A 25,094-nucleotide genomic window follows, 5' to 3' on the forward strand; every position below is an offset into this window, starting at 1 on the left:
CTCAGATTGTCGGGAAGTGCTTTCAGTGAAGGAGTAGCTATTTACCTTGACTCCTAAAACAGACGGGGCATACTCTACTGTTAATTAATATTTTTTTTTAAAAGACAACATTTTTATGCTGCATCTTCCAATCACGAGAAACCCATCCCTGCACATTCTCACACACTTTATGCCTATGGGGGATAGCAATGCTGCTTGTCATTCTGATATATAACTAGTACCAAAGGAATCTATATGGTCATTTTCTACTCCTGCCGTACAAGTGAGTATTATCTCTGTCTCTGAAATTGCTCCCTTAGTGCTCATTAACTAGAAATACAGTAATTGAGAAGCTGGTGGGAAAAGATTTTGTCTAATAGTAGCCCTGATCTCTAAAATGGAATTTAACCGCATAATAATTACACAGTAAAATGTTTGACCAGTATGACTGATATAAACAAGCCAGCAATGGAACTGAGTGCCTGGAAAGAGGTTTTATTTCAGATTAATTTCATCTCGTGCTGTATATACAAGATATTTGTATGCTTTCAGGTCAGGTGGCTGATTCTGAAGAGAGAGATGTGGTTTTAGCTGCATGAACTCTTTTGAACTTCCTTCTTCTACCTGCAAGGTCTTTGAATGTCAGAAGAAGCAGACAACTTTTGTTTTACTGGTATTATTCTCTGATGTCTAAAAAAACCAGAAAGGTAATACAGAAGTTCTCTTAAAGAGAAACATTCTGCTCTCCAACTTATTGGGAAGAAAAGATGCTAAAGATATATCTCTTGGAAAAGCTGGCACAATGTTTGGACTTTACACTAGGAATTAATAAAATACAGATTTATTCTTTTTTTTCCTGTGATGAGATAATTTAATATCATTACTTCCTTTTGTATAAGCTACTGGAGTGATTGAAATAGTGAGTTTTGGTTACTGCCCCAAATTAAACCCAGTCAAGTGCAAAAGTTTTGGTTGTACACACTTGTTTTAAATTTCCAGTATGAGATTCAGCCTAGCATTTCAGAGGCGGCAGGGTGGCTGTCAAGAGAATAGAAACTCTTGGAGAAATGAACACGGAGAAGTTGTGTGTGCCGTCTAATCACAGAGTGCTCCATACACTGCATCCATCAGGAAGCGGGCACCTTCCTTAAAGTGAAGAACCAACATAATTTACAGGGAAGCCAAAGATCTAAGTGATATGTAAAACTGAAGGCCCATTTTTCACCTGTGAATTTAATATTTCATCTGACAGTAAGGTAGTATAACTATTTCTAGCAGATTATGCTCACGAGCGTTAGTGTATTCCTGGTATGTTATGATATGCTATTCCTCTTAATTGATCTCTGTTGTGAAGGATGCTTTACTTCCTTTTTACACATCAGAACATGCTTTAGGTGTAAGATTCTTGATAGACTTGACTGTGAAAATAGGCTTGGTTTATTTTAAAAAGGAGTTTTGACAACTCTGCCCAGAAGATTTGTTGAACTGAGTAAATACTACAGATACGTACTATTAGATGAGCACAAAGTCTCTGACTTAAAGCCATGGTATCGGCAGGGAGGTATATGGGAGCTCCCGCTGTGCCTTTCACTGCCTCTCACACACCAAATCTTCAGATAAATAGAGAAGTGTGTGTGGTTCCAGGAGCTGTCAGTCTCATTGCTTCGGCTGCAGTTATACTCAGCTGTCGGGGGGGATTGTCCTTAAATTCTGAAAGCTTAATGAATGTAGATTTGTTCTTCTAACCTCTGAGCAATCTCTATCACCATGATTGAATTATTGAAACAATCTCTTTTCAGAAGACAAAACCTAATGTGCGTTATGATAGTGGAGGCGAATGCAGACGGGACCTGCCACCAGGCTCCCCAGTGAGAGGACTGAGAGGGAAGGGTTGTGTTGCTTCTGTTCAGGGTGACCACAGTGTTCTTCATACTTCATAAGGCCAGTGAAAACTCCAAAAGGGATTATTTAAGTCTGCGAGGAAATACAGCTGCAATAGGAGGAATTTAATGCTTAAGCCAGTTTCTTTTTCAGAGTTTCTGTTGCTATAGCCACCTTACTCCTAGTAGAAACTGCTGGAAAGGATGGAAATGGAAAAAAAATTGGCCCCTGCCTTGTGTAACAGGTGCAGTTTTCAGTTGTGAGCATGGGCTGAGCTGAATCTCGCTCGCAGGCACAGAGCATGGCTGCAGGCAGCCTAGGCAGTGACTGCCACAAGAACTTGGGATTTCTGCATAAGTATTTCCTGTCTCTTGGAAAGATGCCAAGCAGAATTTAATTGCTTGTGGTGAAATCTTTCTCTGTGGCTAGATAGGACACTGAATACTTTTGAACTTTTAAATTGCTATGGGGACAGCCTGATCTACCATGGTTGTATTTAATACACAGACAGATAATGAAAGATACTTCTTAATCAGATAGAGTTCTTTGATGCACTTTTTTGTTTTATATATACCACACTAACTTGAGGGAGAGGAAGGGAGTTCTTGTAATAACGTACACATTTGTTTTTCTGTTTAGTAAATTGACAGGTGTTTGGTTTTTCTTCTGTCTGCCCAGGAAACCACATCTTGTCTCCTGGAGAGTCTGTTGGAAAAGGTCTAACGCCAGAAGCTGCAAAAGATCTTGGTCTCCCTGAAGGGACTGCAGTAGCAGCATCTCTCATTGATGCACATGCGGGAGGACTAGGTACTCAGTCATGTATTTAATATTCTTGGAAACAGGAATGTATTGAATTAATTTCAGAAAGCCATTTTTCTCACAGTCCTTTTTGTATCCAGCAATTTGCTCTGATGCTATTCTTAGGAAATCGCATAACTAAAATAAAAATAAAAAATCACAATAACTGCTAATATTGAATATCTGTTTATAGAAACAGGGTATTGCTGTTTATTTCTTTTCAGCTGGATTTCCAAATAATTTGTTAGCTTCTGCTAGCCCCATTCTGAATTCCTGAACTGAAACACCAGTGTGTTGGCATGCCAACCTGCTGAAAGTTTGCATCTTCTGTTGCTCAAAACTTTGGGGATAGGCAAGAAAAATAAAAAACATTCAAAGGGAGAAATCTCATGTCTGAGGCTTGTTCATAATTAGTCTTCCTTCTTAGTTTTAGAAGCGATTCATGCTTTGCTTAAATAATGCAATAGAGACTTTTCACAGACATTTATGCTAGCACAATGTGGGATATATACCAAAAAAATGCTGCTTTTGGTCTAGGAGGTTAGAATATGTAAATACGGTGTATCTAAACTAGCAAATAAGAGTAGAGGGCGAACTGGCCACTGCACAGCATTCCCCTTCTGCGCCTTTGAACTTTTTATCCATATCCACTGGGGTGGGAGGCCTGATGCTTCGATTCTTTTCTTTTCCAGCACAATATTCCGATGTGCCCAGTTTCAGCCGTGTTGAAATATATTTGGTGAGGTTCAACAGCTTCTTTTTCTTACTATGCTGTTTGGCCTTATCTAAATACAGTCCTTAGCGAAGTGATTCAATGAAAAAAAAAAAATGGAGGGTTTTTTACTTTGATAGTTTAGAAAGAAGTCTTACCTCAGAAAGTTTCAGTGTTACTGAAACAGTACTGTTCAATGGAAGTCTGTTGCTCATCAGAGGATTTTTCTCTAGATGTAAATGAAATATGATTAGCTGCTAAAGTACCAGTTTTGTTTGTGGTGCTTTAAATCTCATTTGTTTTTCTAGAAGGTGTGGCCTGGAACTTTTAAAATGTTTAAATCCATTTACTTTGTTTCTGTTAACTGTTTCTGATGAGGTTAAGTAATCATGTAGATTGCTTTTCTTATTACCTCAGAAGGATTAGATACAGATCTAGCTGCAGAAAGGAAGACTGAGTTTTAGTGTCCTAGTTGTAGATGTGTTGTGTCCCTACTATTGTGACTTACTTAAAAATCTATTTGTGTCAATTAGTATCCTAATTGTATAAAAATGTGTTTAAAACTATGTGCCCTGGCAGTTTTGTGTTCTTGAAGAGGATGTAATAATAAGCTGACCTGAAATAATGAACTTGCTGAAAAAATGGATTGTCACAGAGTATGTGAAAATGACAGTGGAGAGTCCTCATTTAATTGGTATCATTATGTGAGCACTGGATTCAGAGCACAAAAAGTTTGCCCAGTAAATTTCATGTACTGAAATCAATGAATTGAATTGAAAGACTAGAGAGCAACCGTCTGTTCGTTTGCTATAGACTTCTGTAAAGAAACTGTAACATTAGAAATATGTAGCTACTGGCATCCTGCAGAGAAAGACTTGAGTGGATACAGACAGTCTGCTTATGCTAGTCCTGTTTATCAGAATATGTTTTCCCAGATGGCACCACAAACACTAGTAGACTACTGAAATCATTGCCAGGAGAAAAAAATGTATAGGTTGTTATTAGAAAGGGAGAGATGCATTACAAAGGGAAGTGAGTAAAGCAATAGGAGAACCTGCATGCTAATCCCATGATAACTGAGTAGAGTCTGGGAAAAGAGGAGGATTTAAGATGGAACTCATCCTTCTTGAATCTGGGAAGGGTAATAAATAGGTGGGGAAACTCCTAGAAAAGACAGTGAAAATGAAAAGATTTGGATAGCAAAAGGGACAGCAGGAGCAAAAGGAGAACTGGAGAGTGCAAATGTATGTAAAGAGAATGAATAGTGTGGCTACATCTCAAATACTGAATAGCTGTCCTTCATAGCTGTTAATAACAAGAAGCTTAATCTTTTTCATGTCTAGTTTAACCTACATTGTGTAGAATACAGAGCTGAAAATCTTGAAGGAAAAACAGAAAAGCAAAAGGAGAACACAGATAATAGAATTGGGAAGTGAAACAGTGTTCTGATTAAAAGATATTAAGGATGGCAATGCACTAAAGTATATTAATCTTTTAATAATGATAATTTTTAATAATGATAAAAAGGACACAGAAGAAAAGAAAATAGAGAAGACATTTGAAACAGTGAATTTAAATGTGGAAATATTGGAAATAAATAACTCTCGTAGTTGATGTAAAACTTTTGTTTTGAAAAGGTACTGATGTATGTTTTAGTGCTTACTCTTCTGTGATCTGTATTGAAATATTGAGGTTTACAATTTGTTTGAAGGGTATGACGTGTATATTACTAAGCATTAGATTAGACAACAACATCCAGTGGGTGTCATTGTTCTTATTCTTGAACACATTCTGCTGGTTATTTTAAAAATAATCTGTAACAGCAGAGTAATGAAAAGGGCTCTTTCTTATCATGCAGGCTAAACCAAAATTGATGTCCTGTTTTCAGTGTTAATAACTTTTGATGCACTGTTCAGATCTGCTTTTGGCTGGACAGAAAGTGTGTTTTTGGTGGGCAGATTCCTGAAGTTTATGAAGGCTTCAAAGTTTTGAGTAAAATAAGGTAAAGATAAAGAATTATCTAATATGTATGTCTGTGGAGGTCATCTATGACTCCTAAATCAGTCCATCTGATACCTATTATGGGAAAGTAAAAACCCAAAAGCTGAGTAGTTATGTCTTACATTTTGACCTGCTGTACCAATTTGAAAGGGCCTACAGATAAAAATGTGAGTATGGGAGGCCAGTCTTTTGGGACTGGCCTTGTAAAAATAACGTTTACACTGCACCTTTTCAAAAGACATCAGCCTTGTTTCAGCAGAAGTAGATAATCTATTGTACAGTATCTAAAATACTTTGTCAGTGTGGAAGAGATCCCAAAGTACACATGCTAAGCATTGCCTGCTTTTCTAAAATCTCTCCTACAGTTTGTGTGGTATACAGGCTTCTTGATCTCCGTCTCTCTTGAGAATCTTGAAAAGATTTTGAGTCTGCCTCAGAGTATGAAAAATTCCAACCAAGTTAAAGGTGAAAGTGACTTAAAACAGCAATTATATTATTTTTAGCAAGTAAAATATCTAAGCTTTCATTGTTATGAGGATGTTCCAGACTTATTTGCTGTCTGACTTCAATTAATCACAAATAGGAAGACTCTAGCAACTCTAAACACTAGTAAAGCCACTGACAAAATCCCACTGATTTCAAAAAGGCCCGGAGTGCATATTTTGAGAACACATTTTCTTAGTGATTAAAAAATATCTAAACATGAGGGTCTTCAATTTTGTATTGTTTATGAAAATACATTTGCACCATATGCTGACAATTCAGTTTAATAGGTTTGTTCCCTCTGAAGCATGAACAATATTTTTAACTCCTTTAAGAAATTCTAATAGTGTTACCCGGTACAGGAACTTGCCTTTTAGACAACCCTATCCAAAATTCTTAATATGAACCCATGCATGTCTGTGTTTGAGCACTGAAAAATAAAGCGTAAGAGGTAGAAGCCATACTTTTAGCTTTCTGTTGTTCCTTACAAATAAACTCTGTGTATGACAGCTATGCTACTACATAGTTACAAGCCAGCTATGATAAAGGGACATAAAGACAGATTTTTGAAGACTGTAAAATTTCAGCCCTTAATTTTCTGATTATTTAGATAACTTCCAAGCATGATAATACCACGATAACCATGGCAGTCACGATAACCACAAACCTCAACAGACCGATTTGATAACAGAATCTTGCAATGGTGACCTAAACAAGAAGGTGTTAATGAAACGTGGTGTACTAACCAGCAGTAACACTTGACAGCTTTCACAATACCCAGCAAATGCTTTCATGATCCTTCTACAGTGAGGGGAAAGATTATTTTATTTTTTTTTTAGCAGGACTGGCAAACTGGTCGCCAGACTGCACATTGCAGATGCAGATGCAATGCATGATTTGGTGACCAGTTTGCCGGTTGGAAAGTAATGCCCAAGAAAAAAAGAGACAAGCAAAAGAATATTACTTGTTGGGCTGCTGCATTTTGCTGGGTGCAGCACAATGTGATGGAAGAATGCAGCCTAGGAGAGGAGGAGGAGAAGGCAGGATTTCCACTTTAGCCTCCCCTTAAGTGAATTAAGGAGGATGTGATGCATGCTGGAGCTTGGTTGTAGGTCTGCCCCATTCTGTAAGCAAGCTTCTGGCTCCTCTCTGGCATCTCCTGGGTATATGTTTCTGCTGCAGGCTGAGTGCTTGCTGAGTTTGTCCTCCGTCCTGTCCTGTCCTGCACGCAGAAGCTCCTCAGCAGCAAGCACAGTTCCTCTAAGGGAAGGAGTAATCTCCTTTTAGATGGTTCTGTCTGACATGGACAGAACAGCAGCAGCAGTCAAGACAACAAAACTGGCAGCCTTCCAGTCTCCTGCCAAGTTACCCCTTTCTCCAACTCATCCGCTGACAAAACACATCATACAGTATATGCATGATAAACTGTGAACAAATAAACATATCTGCAGTCTACTGTACTGCCTTTCACAACAGGGCAGTGTTTTATTCTGCATGTTGGTGTACTACCTAAGAGAATAAAGGTCAGGTTATAGTCAAAATAACATTTAAAAATGATGACGATAAACATGATCATCTTCTGTCCTCATGTATCTGGATTAAAAATACATTTTAATCTGATTTGGTGTAATAACTTTGTTTATTGACTAAGTGGACTTTTTTGATCTGTGGCAGTGGTGTGAGATACTCGGCAATTATTTGTGTGTGGAAAAGCTCTGTTTTGTGAGGGTTGGCTTGCTCTTCTTTAAAATAGAATTTTAATTTTCTTTTAATAGGAGTAATTGGAGCAGATGTGAAAGGATATAACCTGCCATGTGAGAACCAGCCAATTACATCCCGAGTTGCTGTGATCTGTGGAACATCTTCATGCCACATGGGGGTAGGTTGTATGTGTAGTCCTAATTTGTGCAGAATATACTAACTAGTATTTTTGAAGGTAAAAATTACCTTTGTCCTTCTCACCCTTTCCCTTTTCCTTGAATTTTTTCTGGTAACTCTATCTTTACCTTTGGATATTAATTATATATTACCGTGCATTTGCTATTAAGCAAGAACTTTAATAGTAGTAGAAATCAATACTGAAAAATGACATGGAAAGTAAAAACCACGATGCTAGAGTGGCTTAAAGAGCAGCCTGAAATCTGAGCCAAAGATTGTGAGCTTGAGTTATACACGACAAGCCTGTCACTAATGTGTTACAGAATAGTGTCTTTGGAGAAGGAGTGCCTGTCTTCAGTCACAGCCCTTCTCCCCTACTTCTTCACTTAATCAATATAAACCCTTCTACCTCTGAAAGTTGCCATGATATATAGAATTATGATATGTATCATGACTGAAAAGAAAGAAAAACCCCAATAAGCAATTTTCGCTTTGCTAATTTTTCTCAGTGAATTAATACAAAAGCTTTTTCTGAGATTGCAATTAAAATTTAGTGTCTGCTTTTGAAATTTATACCTTTTTAAAATGTATGAGTCTGAAAGCATTCCATTTAGATAAGTACCCCTTTCTGCCACATTTTTTATTTAAAACTCATTTTGGTCTTAAATTTAGACTGATTATAACTTGGGTTTTTCCAAAATGAGCAAATGGCAATGGGAGTGCTAGAGGTGTTAGAGAGCACTAACATGCTTCATGGAGAGAGCTCCAGTAGACCAAAAAAAAAAAAAAAGCCGATAATAAAATGTCAGGCTTAACAGTAAGTTAAGTTGTCTTCGTAGTAACAGTGTGAATACATAGTGATCTTGAGCATGGATAAAAGGTGATCTTGTCACATGGATTGCAGTTCAGCAAAGCATTTTAGCACAGCTGAATTTAAAGATATGAATAATCCCAGTGTTGTGAAGCAGAGCATTTAACAAAAGCTTGAATCCTGCAGACCAATTGGAATATATTTGGATTCCTTCCGAAACAAGAGTTTCAAACCTCAAACTCCACCACTCTTAGCTTTTTCTGTCTTTGAAAAATTACACTGGTATCTCTTTGTCTATCATGGGGCAGGTAGGGCACTCTGCAGATACCAGCTCTGGGGGAAGAAGCCACCCTTTGGGCCTGCCCCTACTTTTATTATTTCCAGGTTTTTTGGTGGAGGTTTCTGCCCTTTCAGAAGAAGCAGTATATGTGAACTCTTCCTAACCTCTTTCATTTAGCTGAGTTAGTTTGAAATGTTAAAATGAGTTGGGTTTAATAGAGACATAATCCTGGGCTGAAATCAGCTGAGGAGCTTGTTGTCAGTTTCCCCAGAAGGTCTAAGGGCAGTGTTAAGCACCTGGAAATGGGCTAGCTGGCTCTTAACTTATTCCTTTAGTATAAGTAGCCTTGGAGGAGGACATGTGTGTGGTTATTTATTAATTTTTGATGTACGTATGTTGGTAAGTTCTAACGTAGACCCAGTTCACAACTATAGTTTGTTTTGCTTCCTAAACTAGAGCACGGGCTGTCAGTATAAACACTTTCAAGGCACTTTTTGTGTGCGTACTCCATGACCAGGAGAGATGTAGCTCCATTAAATATGCTATTGTAACAAAAGTGACATGATAAAGTCCATGTTGATGTTCATCAGTTAATTTGTTCTGTCATTAAAGCAACTCCAAAGCTGTACACAGACTGCACACCATAGACAAGGTAGAACCTTTTAAGGCCCTTAATCACACGAACGCAAACTCGGGAATAGATGCTTGTGCAGTTTTTGGCTAGTTTTAAGTAGATTTTTATTTAAATAAAATACAACTACTCAGCATTTTATAGTAATTTCCTTAATCACCTTCCTTCAGTCATCTGCTCAGAGATACAACAATCTCTAGCCAGCAGACAATAAGCAAATTCTAAAACTTCTCTGGATTTAATCTGTGAAAGGACTTTGGTTTACTGTTCTTTTATCTATTACCTGCATAGACTGCATGGAGTGAATGTAGAGCACACAGAGCAGTTGTATTTGTGTTTTAATGAGACCTATACGCAGCTGCATTTGGCTGAAATTAGCTGTTCCTTTTTTTAATTAGGGCTATAAAATGAAAGTATATTATACTTGTGTTTTGATAGAAATATATATTTTCTCTCTCTGTGTGCACCAAGGGACCCTCAGGGCTACAGAGATTAATCATCGAGTTTAATTTAATGCAGTGGGAGAGAGACCTGTGTGGTCAGGCGGGCATTAAAAAGTGCCTTTGATCTGCCTCAGGTGCACCGAGCCCCAGTGAGCCAGCAACAATAATACCTTTGTGAGATGATCAGAGACTAGAGAGGGAGAAAATGGCCTGTGTGGAAACTCAAGGCCGTCCTTTGTTGTGGTTCTGGCAAACGAAAGAGCCAACTGTCAGGAGAAATTCAGAAAACAGAAAGCAAGGTGAAAGTACGGTTGGATTTCGTTCAAGGGGTCGTAACAGGAAACTGTTCAAAATCATCTGCTATACCTTTCTCCCCCCACCCCCTCCCCTTCCTCCTTTTTTGGTGAGGGCAAGGGTACTACTGTTGGTGTATGTGTGTTGGTACGGTATTTCCATTCTCCAGACCAAATACTCTGTGAGTCACAGAAGCAGGTACTGCTTGAACACAGCATTTACTTTAAACTTTAAGAGAAACTACTCCATGACCCAGTTTTCATTACCTCAAGGACTCTAGAGATCTTGAACAAAAGACTTTACTAATCATGCCTTTGATATTTTAGAAAGTACAAATGTGGAACCTAATTTTACTCATGGCTATAATAGTTTAATTTGTGGTAGAACTACCATTTTTAAGTGAGCTTTTGGAATTAACCACTGACAGTTTGGGGTAATCAGACACACACAAAGCATTTTGTGTTTCTGTTGTGATGCTTGAATAGCTCATGGAAGAAGCAAAAAACATGTAATTAGGTTACTGATCCAAGTCCAGGTCTGAGTTGGTAGTTGCTCAAAGTCACTGCCACCTCAGGGCTCATGCATTATCCATGAGGAAAAAGAAAAGAAAAGATGGTTTTCTGAATATTTTTGGACAGTTATTAATTTTACATGATTCTTTGCTGCCTCCTTTGCCCTAGCAAAAGTCATCAGCAGAATTTGCATTCGGAATGGCAAATAAACTGACCTTTTACTTGTGAAGGATTGCCCCTTAGTTTAGGGCTGGGATTCAATTGCTACAGCTTTTACCTGTCTGTGCAGCATAGATGTTCCTTTCAAGGGATGGATACTCACTGGCTGACTTTTTGGAGTGGTCTGCTGCATGTCATTGTGCTTTGTAGACAGGGTCTCTAACCTCCGGCACCCACATTTAGTTTTGGAACTTTTAGGAGACTTTCCTCGTATAGCCATGGTGACTACACAAAACGTATGAGTACTTTTTCACAGTAAAATAGCAGCAGGTTTGAGGCATTAAAATAGGAGCTTGCATGTTATTCCTAACTAGTAGTTTGCATGGGTCTAACAGACATGCCCTAACATCTGGGAATAAAGTTTCCCTAAAAGTCCATCTTCCTGCCAGTGTCATATGGGTTTTATGGGATATTTTAAAGGTTTCAAAAATCCTTTGTTTTCTTCTGAAACCTTTATGCGATCAGAGGGATTTCAGGTGCAGATACCTGCATTCTCTTGGCTCAGTCCTGAACACAAGCATGCTTGCCCTTTTGCAGGTGTGTAAAACCACCAAGAATTGAGTTAACTCTCAGGTGCCAGTTAGCAAGCAGCAAAACAGTAATACAAACAAGCAGTGACAGGGTACTTATACACAGAAATTTTCTAGTATTCCTTGAAGCAAGTGATCTAGCAGTACCGCTGCTTCTTTCTAGTAGATAAATCTTGTAGTTTCCCATACCTGATACCAGCATAGCACTCTTCTTGTGGGCACTAAATTCACACAACAAAACTTTTTTTTTCCTCAAAGTAAAATCTTTCATTAGACTGTAAGGTTTTTGTCAAAGAGACTACAGGTTTGAGTAGACTTGCGTGACACCTAACAGACTAGGACCAGGCTGGGACTGGTTTTTGGTAGCCAGAGGTTGTGAAAGGAATTTGAAGTTATTTAAAATGGTAAGCAGAAATAAATGATAGTTCTGGAGTGGGAAAATTGAGAGTGCTGAGGGTTATGGAGTCACTAGGGCATAGTGCCTCTTCCCTGAGACTGGGACTTCTATGGAGGACAAGGATGACGTGCATGCAGAGCTGCAAGATTCAGAAATATTGAAGCCCATTGGGAGAGCAGGGATCTTCTTTTGCAACACCCCATCTTCTCTTTTGTTGTCTGCAGTATGAGGTCCTTGCTAATCTTGTATGTCTGCAGGATATGTGCTATGTATGCACGTTGAATAAAATAGCCCTGTTCATAATGTGTATAAACTCTCATTTCGGCCTATTTTGTGTTGAATTAGGCTCACCTAGAGATCAGTGTTCAGCTTTGCACTTGTCCCAGAACAGTTGTTCCATTGTGAAAATATTTGTCATTCTTGCTCTAACACCTTTTTGGATTCACAGCTGAAAGAAGTAGCCAGGGCAGCGTCTAATGGGAACATTGTCTGGCCTGATTTCAGCTTACTGAGGCAGGGGGGTCAGAATTTGCTGGCATTTTAAGTCCCAAATATACAAGGTTTGTGTTCCTTCCTCTCCAGAGTCTCTGATATTTTTTTTTCTGTCTTTGGTGATGTGGTCTTTCTGCTTCTTTGGGCATTCCTTCTTCTTTATCAGCTCTCTGTACTCAAAACTTCTTTTTTGGAATTGCCAGGGAATCTTTTCAGGTTTAGATGGAGTCTCTTCCTTTGCATCTGTTTTTGTTACTTCCATGACTCTTGTCATTGGGAACTGACTCACCTGGCTCAGTGCGCAATTCTTTTTTCCTCGGGTGATAATGTGTATGTGGTTTGAAGCTTATAATTTACTAATTTTTTTAATTGGAGAGGCACAAGTAATTTATCTTCTGTCTTTTCAGATTTACTCCATGACCTAAAAGACAGAGCTTGAGCAACTGCATGAACAGCAAAATGGAAAGATAATTTTGCTGTCCCAGTGTTTACTATGGATTATTTCAGGAAGAATATCGCATACTCTCTTTTACCAAGCCTGACTAGTCTTTGCCTGTTTTCTGCTAAAGGAACTTCAGCCCAATTTGCTTATTCTAAATTTGTTCATTTGATTCTTGTGATGACTGGCAAACACAATAGAGCTTCTTTGCTCCACAATATCCGCCCAAGCTGCCAGCTTTGTTCACACAAATAGAGTGTAAAGCACGTTTCCACCCCCGTAGCATGCACAGTACGTGTCCTTTGCAGTACATCCTGGAGTGGAGACTGCAGAGACATGCCGGCTCAAAGTGTTCTCATAGCCTGATCTCTGTAATCTCGGTGGGAGCCAGACCAGCAAGTGGATTCAGTATATTTTGGCTCCGATATGAGAGTCTCCTCTTCAGAACATGCCACGTTGTTAAAGCAGCAGACTTTTGAGTAATTACTACACAGGGACTCCTCAGCTGCTTGAAATCGGGAAACTTGCAGGGACTAAATAGGCTGGTACTTGCTTTGCCAGCTATATTTAATCTAGTGGGATGGCACTAAGCAATGTGTTTTTGGAGAGCGAGGTGGAGGACTGCGTGCAGCACTTCAGCCTCACACTCTTCAGTCGCTGCTGCACATGCATCCCTGACGTGAAACGTGCAGTCTCCGAGGGGACAGGGCCAGAAGCCCGGGGCAACGCGTCTGAGAGCCAGCTGGCTGTGACCCAGGGTTTAGCAAAGGCAGCAATTTGTCCTTCTCCTGACCAGGGGAAAGGGGCTGGGTTTGGGAGGGTCAGGCGAGCGGGGAGAAGGGGGAGGAATGCAGTAGGAAAAAAATAAAAAACAAAAGCAAACACATAGGGCAACCTAGACAAGGTTTTGAAATTATCTGTGCAAGCTTTATATTGATAAGCACCTGCCCTCTTGCTTTTTTAATATTATTCTCTTCTGTAAGGCCTGTTCTGCACATGAGTCACAGAGCTAGTGTCTTTCAAATGGGAGAAATAAATTAGTATCGCGGGAACCTCTCTCTTGCTCTGTCCTCATTCAGTTCGCTTCTGCTGGCTTATATATTGCATTTGGCAGCAGTCACAGTGCTGACTTCCCAGCTAATGAAGACGTTTTATGTTCAGGGAGGGCTGCATGAAATGAAAACCACATTTACTTCACAACTGTTGTTACAGGTTGCCTGTCCTTAGCGTACACAGATTTAGCCCTCCGAGGAAAAGGTCACAGAGCCTGTTTAGGTGCCTGTTCAGCCTATGACCTTAGAAGGGCTATACATCCATAAAATTGCTGCTGCCTTCTACGGGTCCCTCAAAGAAGTCCTCCACACCCTTTTTAATGAGACTGTCTAGTTCCATGTTCTAGCATCCTTGGTTTGAAAAAGAAACAAACAAAACTGTAATATCCCCTTTGCTGGCATTAATTTGACATTGTGTGCTTTGCTTGCTTTGTTTTGTTTTTAAAAGGCGGGAAGTAAAATATTTCTGCTAGCAGGGTATGTAAAAGATTGTTGCTTTTCTGACCTCCTTATTATATTAATAAAGCTAGGAAGACTTCAGTAGTGGTGGGAGATCATGTGCAGGCAACCTCCAAAACCCAAAGCACTTACTTGCAGAACGAGTAAACCACAAAGCTTAAGATCTTGAAATGTAAATAGGAAGTTGGAGAGTTTACTTTAGAGCCAGCAGTGGTGAGTCTGTATAATGTTTATTTCTGCTTGCCTCCCAGTCTTTCCTAAAGCTTGGCAGAGATGAAAGGGAGGCTTTCTCAGCAGATGAGTTATTAAAAGTTTCTATTATGAGCAAGATTCCTTTGTTCCTGGCCTGACATAATTCAAAGCTCAGGTATGCTTTGGTGACTGGAAGAATGGGACGTTCCTATTTAGTGTACGCCTGTCAGAGATATCCACGTTTCACACCCCATCGCTTTGCTGGTGATCAATCTGTTCAGGGGAATGTAGCTGAAAGCAATACAATCTCTATTGTGCGTAAACTAGATAATGCTTAGTAACATGTCCAGAAAACTATGTGGTCAACTCTCCTTCCCTTTTGTGAACAGATCATATGAGTTCAAAGACTCAAAGAATAGATTTGGACAGAGCGAATGCTTTGAAAAATCTTCTGCTTGGAGACTATGTGAAGGCTGATATTCTAGAGACGTCTCGCTGCCATCAGTGAAAACACTTCCTTTGAAAATTCCAAGAGACATGGTGGTTTCCATGCTGTGGTTAGCTGCAAACTACCCTGTGTGACACAGAGCCATGTATTAGGGTGTCGGATTTGTAATACTAAGCCTTTCTGCAGTGGTGGTCTTGGGGTTCTTTGCAACGGTGGATGAATGGGGTAAAAGACTAGGAAGTGTTATTCCAGTTTTATTAGTTGGGAGACTGAGGCACTTCATAGTTTAGTAGGTTTTTAATTGTTCTGTCTTTACTTTTACAAACTGCACCTATCCAGTGCTTTGGGAGTGTATGACATCTGAGTTGGAAATTTTACCTTGTATGTTGCAAAGTTCTTCCCTGTTCTGAAATGACAGCATTTACACACTACAGACAATAGTATATTGCACTATGTGATAAACAACGTGTGAACCAGAGATCTGTTTTCTTCCTTGCATTTTCTATTCTTTTTGATGTAAGCACAATGGATATAAAGGCTTATGTTGGGCTTCTTCCAGGCCTGACTGCTAACAAGGCTCCTCTCCTGTTCCTCACTCCTTTTCCCACATTTTGCCTTAGAAAGAGTGAGCAAGGGAGACTATGCTTCTTACGTACTTACGTTGACACTAGTAAGATTTATCTGATCTGGCTACCGGAAATATTGGGCTGCCTAATTTGGGCCTCTACTTAAAGCACCGTGGGATTGAAGATTACCTGTTAGTAGAGCTAGCTCTAGAAGCTAGCACCTTTATTTCCTAACTGTAACAGTTATATATTTTAATAGGATCTTGGGGATTTTGTTTCTTCTGTTGCAGGAAGGAGGTTGTATTCTGGATTCTGGAAAGTTATAAAATTGTCTTCCCTCATTCATGTTCAGATAGCATAGCATCACTGTGTTGTAGGGGACAGGGTAAAAGCAACTTAATTTTGATTTGTTCTTTATGTATCATTATTCTCATTTTTGTTCACAAAAGTCCAGCAGCAGCAGCGGCCCTTCATTGTAACAGAAGATTTTTGTCTTTCCTTTTCTGTATTCTTCAAAGTGACGATATCAGATTTGACAGGTACAACACTCTCATCAGCGCTGCAAACTAACCAATTCTGATTGCTCCTCTCTAGACCCAGAAGAATGTATTAGCCTGAAGCCCACAGTCTTGAGCAAACCTGAGTGTCTTCCTGGAGTGTTCTGTTCCAAGGAGAGCTGGATAGTGAATTTTTCTCAGATCACAAGCATATTTATGTATAATGAACGGCCTTTCCAGATCCTTTGTTTGTCTTGTTTTTGTGAGTAGGCATGAATTTCTTAAACAGCCTGCTCATTCTGTGTGTCTAGATCTCATGGTGAAGAAAAAGAACTCCTTTTTGTGCTCCTTTTCTTACAAGAGCTTAACTGAACTGTAAAAGAGTAACTAAAATACAAGTGAAATGAGAGATGATAAGGGATGCCCTTGGTCATCAGTTAAGTTATCTCTGGGCCCTGAAACAATTAAAGATAATTTTCAAGGGAATACAATAATTGTATAAAAACAACTTCATAGTTTTCTGTTAGTTTAAAAATTTTGGAATTAGCCATATTTGCAATGAGTAGCTTGGAATTTGGGGTCAAAATCCCAGATTTTGTTTAGTGTTGCTGTTTTGCTGTATGATTCTGTCAGATTGTTGCATTTCCTTAGTTTACTTAAGCTGTGCAGACAGAGATCTTTCTAATGAAAGGTGTGATATGTGAGTGTTGGGTATTAAGGACTCCATGGTCCAAGGTGGTACAGATGCAATGGTATTTCTAAGTATCTTTTTACTTTTCGTAACAGTAACAAATCCCCTAGTCAGGCAAAATTCATCAGTATTTGGGCAGCAGGCCTCTTACTAAGGCTTTTTTTCCCCATTTCCAATTTTATTCAGCCTCTCATGAATCAGTGGTTCTTCATCTAAGTTTCCTGTTGCTGCTCCAGCTGTGGGTGGGGGAAGATCTTAGATGGGGCAAGTTTTATTAGGGAGAAAGTAAATCTCTTCTCATATAATCATTCTGGAAGCAAAATGAGGAGAAGCATTAGCTGCTGCTTTTCTCCCAGTGTCAGCTGGGAATCACAGTTTATGCTGAGTTCATTGTTTATAACTGTGGGTGAAGGCCTGAGGTCCTCTCTCAGTGTTTACTCTGTCCTTGGGAGTTTGTCTTAGTAAGTAAGGGCTGAATAAACACCAAGTAAGGTTCTCAGGATTTACCCATTTAGTTATTCAAATGTTTAAAATTATGTTTAAAATAGTGTGTGATAGCATAGCCCATATAAGCCCAAATCTGCTTCCAGTAACTCGAGTATTGCCGAAAATTTATTTTACCTGCAAGTATGATGCTATTGTTGGTAGTGGCCTTCACTATTATAGAAGGAATACTTAGCTAATGGTGAAAAAGGAAAAATAAATCTCTAAAATGAACTCTATTATGCAATAAATAAATAAGAAAGGCCTTAAGGTATGTGGGAAGGGCATCCAGAGTAGATAAATACACCAGAACTCATTTGAAATATTTTGGTTTTCCTTGATGTTTCCCATTGATTGCAGTAAGAACTGCAGGTTTTCAACAATAATTCTCCCCATAAATAATGAGATTAGGAATAATACCTACATGAAAAAACCCCTTGAGTTTCCCGTTTAAATGCCACATCTGGGCTCCCCAGTTCAAGAAAGACAAGGAACTACTGGAGAGAGTCCAGCGAAAGGCAACGAAGATGATGAGTGGACTGGAGCATCTCCCTTATGAGGAAGGGCTGAGGGAACTGGGTCTGTTCAGCCCGGAGAAGACTGAGAGGGGATCTCATCAATGCTTACCAATACTTTAAGGGTGGGTGTCAAGAGGAGGGGGCCAGACTCTTTTCGGTGGTGCCCACGAACAGGTTAAGGGGCAATGGGCACAAACTGAAACTTGGGAAGTTCCTTCTTAATATGACGAAAAACTTCTCTACTTTGAGAGTGGCAAAGCACTGGCACAGGTTGCCCAGAGAGGTTGTGGAGGCTCCTTCTCTGGAGATATTCAAAACCTGCCTGGACGCGTTCCTGTGCAACTGCTGTAGGTGACCCTGCTTTGGCAGGGGGGTTGGACTGGGTGATCTCCAGAGGTCCCTGCCAACCCTGACCAGTCTGGGATTTGGTGATTCTGTGATTTGAGATTTCTTTCCCACCCTTGCCATGAATTTCTGTCACATCAGCTACTAAGCTCCAAGTTCTTCAGGATTGTCAACATCTGATACAATGAGTTGACTGGATTGGGGTTATCAAGACTTGGACTACTTAGCATGCATATTAGAGATAACTATGAAAATACTTTTCAAGAGGAGACAAGGATCTTACGATATAATCTCCAAGAAAGGGTATGAGACAGGGTAGTTCGTCTCTTCCTACAGTTCACAATTCTGCCATCAGCTCTTTGGGAAAAGGTCAGTGCTAGAAACCTCTTACGGAGACCCTCTGTTCCTGTGCTGGTCCAGCATGTCACACTGCTGTCATCTAGCCATAGTGACAAGGACTGGGCCTGCCTTGGACTACACGCAGTTTAGCTGGAAGGCTTGGTGGGGGGGTTTCTTAACTATCCTTTGAAGGTGGAATTGGTTTTGTATCTGGTGAGTGAGGTGCAGCATCCACCAGTATTTGTGACAGAGCTGTTCCGTGTGAACAGTTCCTATTTGTTCAGGTTGGGATGAGGTCTCACTAGTCTCCTAAAATAAGATAGTGCTGCAAGTGGTATCTGAGGCATGTTTGTTTAGGAACCAGAACTGAAGTTGAAGGGCTGTGAGCTAAAGGAATAATTCTGAGATGCTTAAAAAACTCCAGTGATCTTGTAAAAGACTTCTACTGATCTACAAGTGAGCGTTATAGTAAATTTCTTTTCTAATGCACAAATGGAGCTTCTTGTTGAAAGATTGCCAACATTGATGAAATACGTGTTTTGTTTGCAATCTCAGACAGTCACTTTTGAAGATTTGGTCTCTTGGGTTCGTTGGAAGTAAGAACAGAAATTTGCTTGAACCTCAACTCGCTGGAGGCTGGGAGGACATTCTGAGGAAGAATTACTGTATATTTACTCTGTTCCTGTGCTCTTCCCTCAGCCATCTGTTACTAACAACAGGTTAGCAGGCTATATGGATCTTTGGTTTGACTTTTTGATTTCTTTTTTCTTTTAACCATTGAGAAGAGTTAGTTCATATTGTGATGAGCTTTCAGGAATTTAATTTACCGTAGCAGCAAATTGTAGTGTTATAAAGTGCATGTTTAAAATGGCCTGCAGTTAGTTGTCTGTGCTGGAAGATTTATAATCTTCACACAAACTGGCATTTTGTGACAGCGAGTATCTATCGTTGAAAGAGAAGTAAAAATAAATGGGTGGTATAAATTGTTCTAGCTCATTTGAGGCCCCATATCCCCAGTGAGCTATTGTTATGAGAGGCACAGAAGTAACTGCTGTGAGTCATGGAGCAGCATTGCTTTAGAAGTGTACATAATAGCATTTCAGCAGAGGACACAAGTAGAAGCTATGGTGTAACCAGACAACCTTTCAGTCCGTTTATCAAAACACTTGTAGTTCCCATTTCAAGGAAGGCGACACAGTAAATATAAGGAAAAAAAAAACGGTTAATCTGTATATCTGTATCCAGACATTTCGCTAAATAAAATAATAAAATAAATCAATGCAGAACTGCTGGTGCTTAACTGCTTAGCAAAAGTCTTCTGGATCCATCACAAATGTGGCCTTTTTTTTTTTCCCCCGTTTTACATCCTGAAAACAATTTAACAGATTAAAAGTCTTTTTTTTCCAATTTATGTAAGACACTTTGACCTTTGGGAATACAAAGGAAAGGACGATATGCTACTGTACACCTGTTGTATACTTTCCCAAGCCAAAACATAAAATGTGCTTAGTGTTAATGGATGCTGATAAAAAGCAGAAGTAAATGCATGTGAACATTCAAACTTGGAACAGTCAAAATTCATCTAGTTTAAAGGTTTTGTTTCAAAGCGGAGTGTTTGGTCAGCGTCCTTGATTAGACATTTGAAGTTCTTGCATCTCTGATTTAGGCAGATGGAAATGGTGAACATTGAATGAGTCTGGAATGATTACCCATGAATTCATTCTTATTTAACTTCTTCCAGAGCTGAAACTCTCAAGTTGTCCCAGGCTTAGTTCCAAGTTTGCTTCCTGGAATAAACACTGGAGGTTAAACCTCACACTGGAGGAATAAAAACTTACAGAGGTGCAAATTTTCTCTTGAGGACACCAGTATTGTTTTTCTGCATCTGGGGAGACAAACCCAGGGACAGTTCTGGAGGTGGATGCTGTGCTTAGACTTCTCTCTGCTCCCATTGTGATTTCCTGGAGACCTGTCTCATATCTGACTCTGAGTGACCTGACAATCTGAAACTACTCTCTAGACCCTCCTGACTTCTCCTTGTACTGATACAGAAGCTGTTTGATCCACTTGCTCCAGTCCCGCTCTGGGGATGGTTCTCAGTTCTTGAGTCCAGTGTCTCAACCATTTGACTGTTCCTCATAAAACTGTTCTTTTTACAAAGAAAAGAGCGTAATTCTTCTGCAAAGAAAACAAGTACGTCTGCCCTCTAACACCTTTTAGTTTATGATATCTTTTTAGAAGATCATCTGTTGGATCACAAGCACTTCCCCAGACCCTCTGTCTCAGGAGTACCTTTCAACCATCTTGGTCTTTTTGCCTGTTGCTCAATTCAAAGGATAGATCATACTGCTCTGATTTTCTGTTCATTGGTTTCAGTTTTACCTGAACGCTGTTCAGGACTTGCTTCTTTATAACAGGAGTCTCAGGATCCGTCTTCCAAGATGGTAGAGCTACCTAACCCCAAGTACCATTCTCTTCCATCACATGTGAGGTTAGTGACCCTGATTCGTATCTATGACTCAGAGTTTTTCAGTGCTTCATGGGTGGATTACCCACATGAATGCAAACATGAGAGTCTGCTGCTCGCAGTGGGTCGGTAAAGTCATCACTCGGTGGTCAGGAGATTGCTGGCAGAAATCTGCCAGTTCTCTGTGGATCTTGCAGAAGGTTGAGAAGTTTGTGTCTGTTCCGGAACATGGATTTTTATATTTCCTCTCTCTAATTGTTTGTCTTACAAAGTGGCTGAGGGTAGCACAGTAGGGTGATTACTTAACGCTCCTGATACAGATACCATTAAGCCATGCTCCTCTTCTAGCTTGTGCTTTTAAGTGGCCAATGTCCTATTACAGCTCCCATCTTTTGCAAACTTGAAGAACACTTCGTTCAGATGTGGCCCTCTCAGCTTCTGTGGCCAGAGTGCTCCCGGTTAAAGATGAGATGAGGTGGCGGAGAGATGCATCGCACTTCCTAACACTTCCGTGCTCTTTTTTCCCACGGTGCATAGTCTGCTTTTAAATAGTGGGTCATGGATAATGTGTTTGTGGTATCTAATCCTCCTCACAACTCTTTTATTACAGCACAGGGAGACATAATGAAAAAATAGGTTGTAGGCTGTCCCTTATGATTTTATCAAAAAGTACTTGGAGGGACAGGCTCCATACATACAGCTAAGAGCAGATTTGTTTGAATGGGAAAGAGCTACAGGGACATGGCTGGTAGCCTTGTGGGAGTTTGGTGACTAAGTATCGAACATTGTTTACGATGTTTTTATTCTGTCCTTGCGAGGAGAAATTTGGGAAGGTTTAATGCAGCCCCAAATGCAGTGAGCCAAACTTGACTTTCTTACAGTTGAGTTTCCTGGCCCTGATGAGATGGGCAATATAGAGGGAAAATAAAATATATACTCACCCTATTTGATTTAATCATGGTTGAAATTTTCTTCTCTCTCTCTCTCTGTGTCTCTCATTTTACTAACATCTTTTCCTGGCTGAAAAGGAGATTTATAAAAATACATTTTTTTGGCAGAGAAGTGATATTTTATTAACATTTAACCATTTTTAAATAGATCATAACAGTAAGGCAAAGAAAACGAAGAGTATTTTGCTTCCAATATAGTTTTCATTTTTTTCCTGCTTTTATATTCTGCTTTTGAATTTGGAGGTTTGAGTGCAAAGAGGGGAAGTCAAAAGTTTACAGTAGGAGAGGTAGGTACTGTATTTTCTCCTCAGGAAAATGGCAGCATTTCATAATGTGAAAAATATTATTCTCTTTAAAACAAATCTCAGTTGTCTGGCTTTTCTGGTTAATATTTGAAGGCTGATATCATTGCAAGTTTCTTTCATAAGATTAGTATTACAAAAAAAAATAATTTAAAATTCTTAAATATGATCAAATAATAAGAGTACAGGCAGATGAAGAAATTAACTGAGTAATCTATAGTGTGTATTTGCACAATGTCAGCAACTCCGCAGTAGCACTCCTGGTCCTGGTTTCCTGTGGAATGTGCAAGGTCCCTGGGATCTGTCATACGATACACCACAGAAAGATGATGAGTAGAGGTGGTTTTGCCGGGCAACTGACCTCCTAGTTTTGCCCATAATAATTTATTCATGCGGCCGTACCCTTAAACATGCTAATACCATACATAGCATTGGCTGAAAAACTGAAAAAAAGCATAAAATACACACAGTCAGCTCAGATGAAGAGGCTGGACCTGGCTACTATCTAAAAACAAGCTGCCGTGTAGAGGGGTCTGTTGCTCTCTTAAGGAGTACAGTGACTTAGTTAAGCCCCATAGCATTCATTGTCAGAAGGTTTTCTCAGAAATGCAACTCCAAACTGGCTTCTGGTGGCAGTCCTCCAGAAAAGCTGCTTATACAAGTGCAGCCTGTGACCTCTTGCGTTCCCTGCTCTTGGCAAGGGCCTGATCTATTGCATTTTGAAAGGTAAAATAAAATACAGCTGAGTAAAACGGGATTTTTTTTGCTAAATTTGATTTTTCTTTGTTGTTGTCAGTTTTAAGCAACGTCTTAATTGATGTGTTTAACTGTTTTAAGAACCAAGATCCTCTTGAGTAAGGGGGGGAAACCCTCAAACACTGCCTTATAGTTTCTGCTGGTGGGTTAGTTTTAGAGCAGTAAACGTTTGAGTATGTGGTCATCCCCCTTGGTGAGGAACATGTCTAGCAAGGTCATGTCCAGTTCTCAGTTTTTGAAGTGTGCGTAAGGAGCTAGCGTGATGTTAGAGACAGTGCTGGCTGCAGGAGCTGTCTTCAAGAACTCTCTTGTTCCCTTCTTTTAGGAAATGAAGAACGTGAACATGCAGAAGCAGACAGATTTCCTTCTTCTTCTTCTATATCTTAAGTATCTACTGTCCCTTGTTTGAAGAGATATCTCTCACCTGTGTGGACATTTGCTAGCATTCTTAATTATCAACACTGAAAAACTAGGGCCAACATACTTCCTAAGGGTAGGTGCCCAAGTCCACATTTGGATACCTAAACAGATGGCTTCATGTTCTAAGTTCTTGAGCCAGAAATCAATGGGAAATGTGGGTCTTTTTGGTTTTTTTTAAAATCAGAATACTTATTCAAGTGTCTAAATACAAGTGTTAGCCTAAAACTTCAGACAGTAAAAATGAACATATCTCCATGGGAGGTGATGGTTAATATGCTGGTTTGTACAAGTTGAGGCTTTGGCTCCCAAGGCTGGAAGCACTGGTCCAGAGGAATTTCTCTTTATACCCATCAATATAAATTAAGTACAAGTTGAGTAACTAATATTATTGTGATTCAACATATTCTTTCATTAAAAATCATAAGATTTAAAAAATTTTCAAATACCTTTCCTTATTTAGCCTTGAATAAAAATCTCACAGTGGAAATATTTAATAATCTCAGTGAAGTTTTCCTCTAATTAATTCTTGTTAGATATAAAGCCAGGTTGTGCAGTATATAGTCCCACTGCATAACTCACCTGAAATATTTTCAGAGATGAGGGAATCAAGTTGCCCTGGGAGTGTGGTTTCTTTACTACATTAATCACATACCTTGTTTGGTCTATAGTTTGTAGACCAGTTAATGTTTTATGGAAAATTTAGAAAATTAGAAATAGTTCTGCATGCGTGTCATTCAAATTTTGCTGCCCTTCTCATAAGGGTTACTATTTAGAATAAAAGGTAACAGTAGTCCCTAAGAATTCATCTCTGTCTCCTAGTTTTATGTTGTACTGAAAGTTTTGTCCAGCAAATAACCAAAGCAGGGATTGAACCGGAATGCGGGCTCTGAATCATTATCAGAAATTTCAGATCCCAGTCTGCATTTTGATGCATACTCCCTGTATGTTTCTAATTCTGGTAATTTTTACTTAAGGGTGGTGGTGTGGTTGTGATTGGTTTGATTTTTGTCATACAAATTTGTGATATTACCAAGTGCAGAATGTGCAGCAAAATCAAAAAGGTCTTTGTTTTAATATTGTCATACGTCTCCTTTGTGGGTCTGCTGCACCTGGAACCTTGCTGAGCTGCTGGACTGAAATGTGCTGGACCTGTGTTCTCCATGTTATTGTGGTGTGTAAATAACCAGTATCATTGTCTTCTCTCTCAGCCTCTCAATTACATTTTCTGGGTGTAAAGTCTCCTCTGAGACCCTCCAGGCCAATTGCCTCAGGCCCTGAGAACTAAGTAGGCACATATGTCTCTGCCAGAGCTCCAGTCCTGCAAGCGGTCGCCCTTTACACTTACCTCCCGTGAGACTAAAGGCAGCGAGGGGACACGAGTGACATAAAAACATCTCTTTACTACAGTCAACACAAAAGAAACCAACTTGGGGAAAAAAATTAATACTGAATACAAGTTTCTGTTTCAACTTTTCTACCACAGGCCACTCTCTGACCATAAGTTTACGCTCTGGGCAGTGCCCAGAACCCTTTGATTCTCTTGCAGGATTTTTTCTGGTTTGGATGACATCTGCCTTTCTGTCTGTCTCTTTCAACCTTGCCTGGCTCCACAGTCAGAAATCTTATCTTGCAGTATCATATACTGCAAAAATATTGCCTAATGTCTTTGAATACTTGTTGTTGTTGTTGCACAACCTTGATAGACATGGTTGGACAATTTTGTTTTGCTTTGATTCATTCTGTTGCCATTCTCATAACTAAATGGGAGTCTCTAAGGTTTAGTCACTTTCCAGGTCTCTGGGTCTGGTAAACCCAGACATAGCCTTGGC

The 25,094-nt window shown here is 39.6% G+C and overlaps 1 protein-coding gene across 1 annotated transcript in view; it reads left to right on the forward strand.

Annotated features, from left to right (window-relative positions):
- Positions 1 to 2,543: 2,543 nt before the first annotated feature.
- The window catches only part of FGGY (FGGY carbohydrate kinase domain containing), a gene marked incomplete at its 3' end in the record, with an annotated part of 75,834 nt that continues 53,283 nt past the window's right edge, over positions 2,544 to 25,094 (forward strand). The window contains exons 1-2 of the mRNA XM_009698620.1: positions 2,544 to 2,667; positions 7,630 to 7,733. Of these exons, the coding sequence (XP_009696922.1) occupies positions 7,728 to 7,733 (6 nt within the window). The remainder of the gene's footprint in view (positions 2,668 to 7,629; positions 7,734 to 25,094) is intronic.

This window comes from Cariama cristata, unplaced genomic scaffold (genome assembly GCF_000690535.1).
Source record: "Cariama cristata isolate BGI_N322 unplaced genomic scaffold, ASM69053v1 scaffold11214, whole genome shotgun sequence".
Taxonomy (NCBI): Eukaryota; Metazoa; Chordata; class Aves; order Cariamiformes; family Cariamidae; genus Cariama; species Cariama cristata.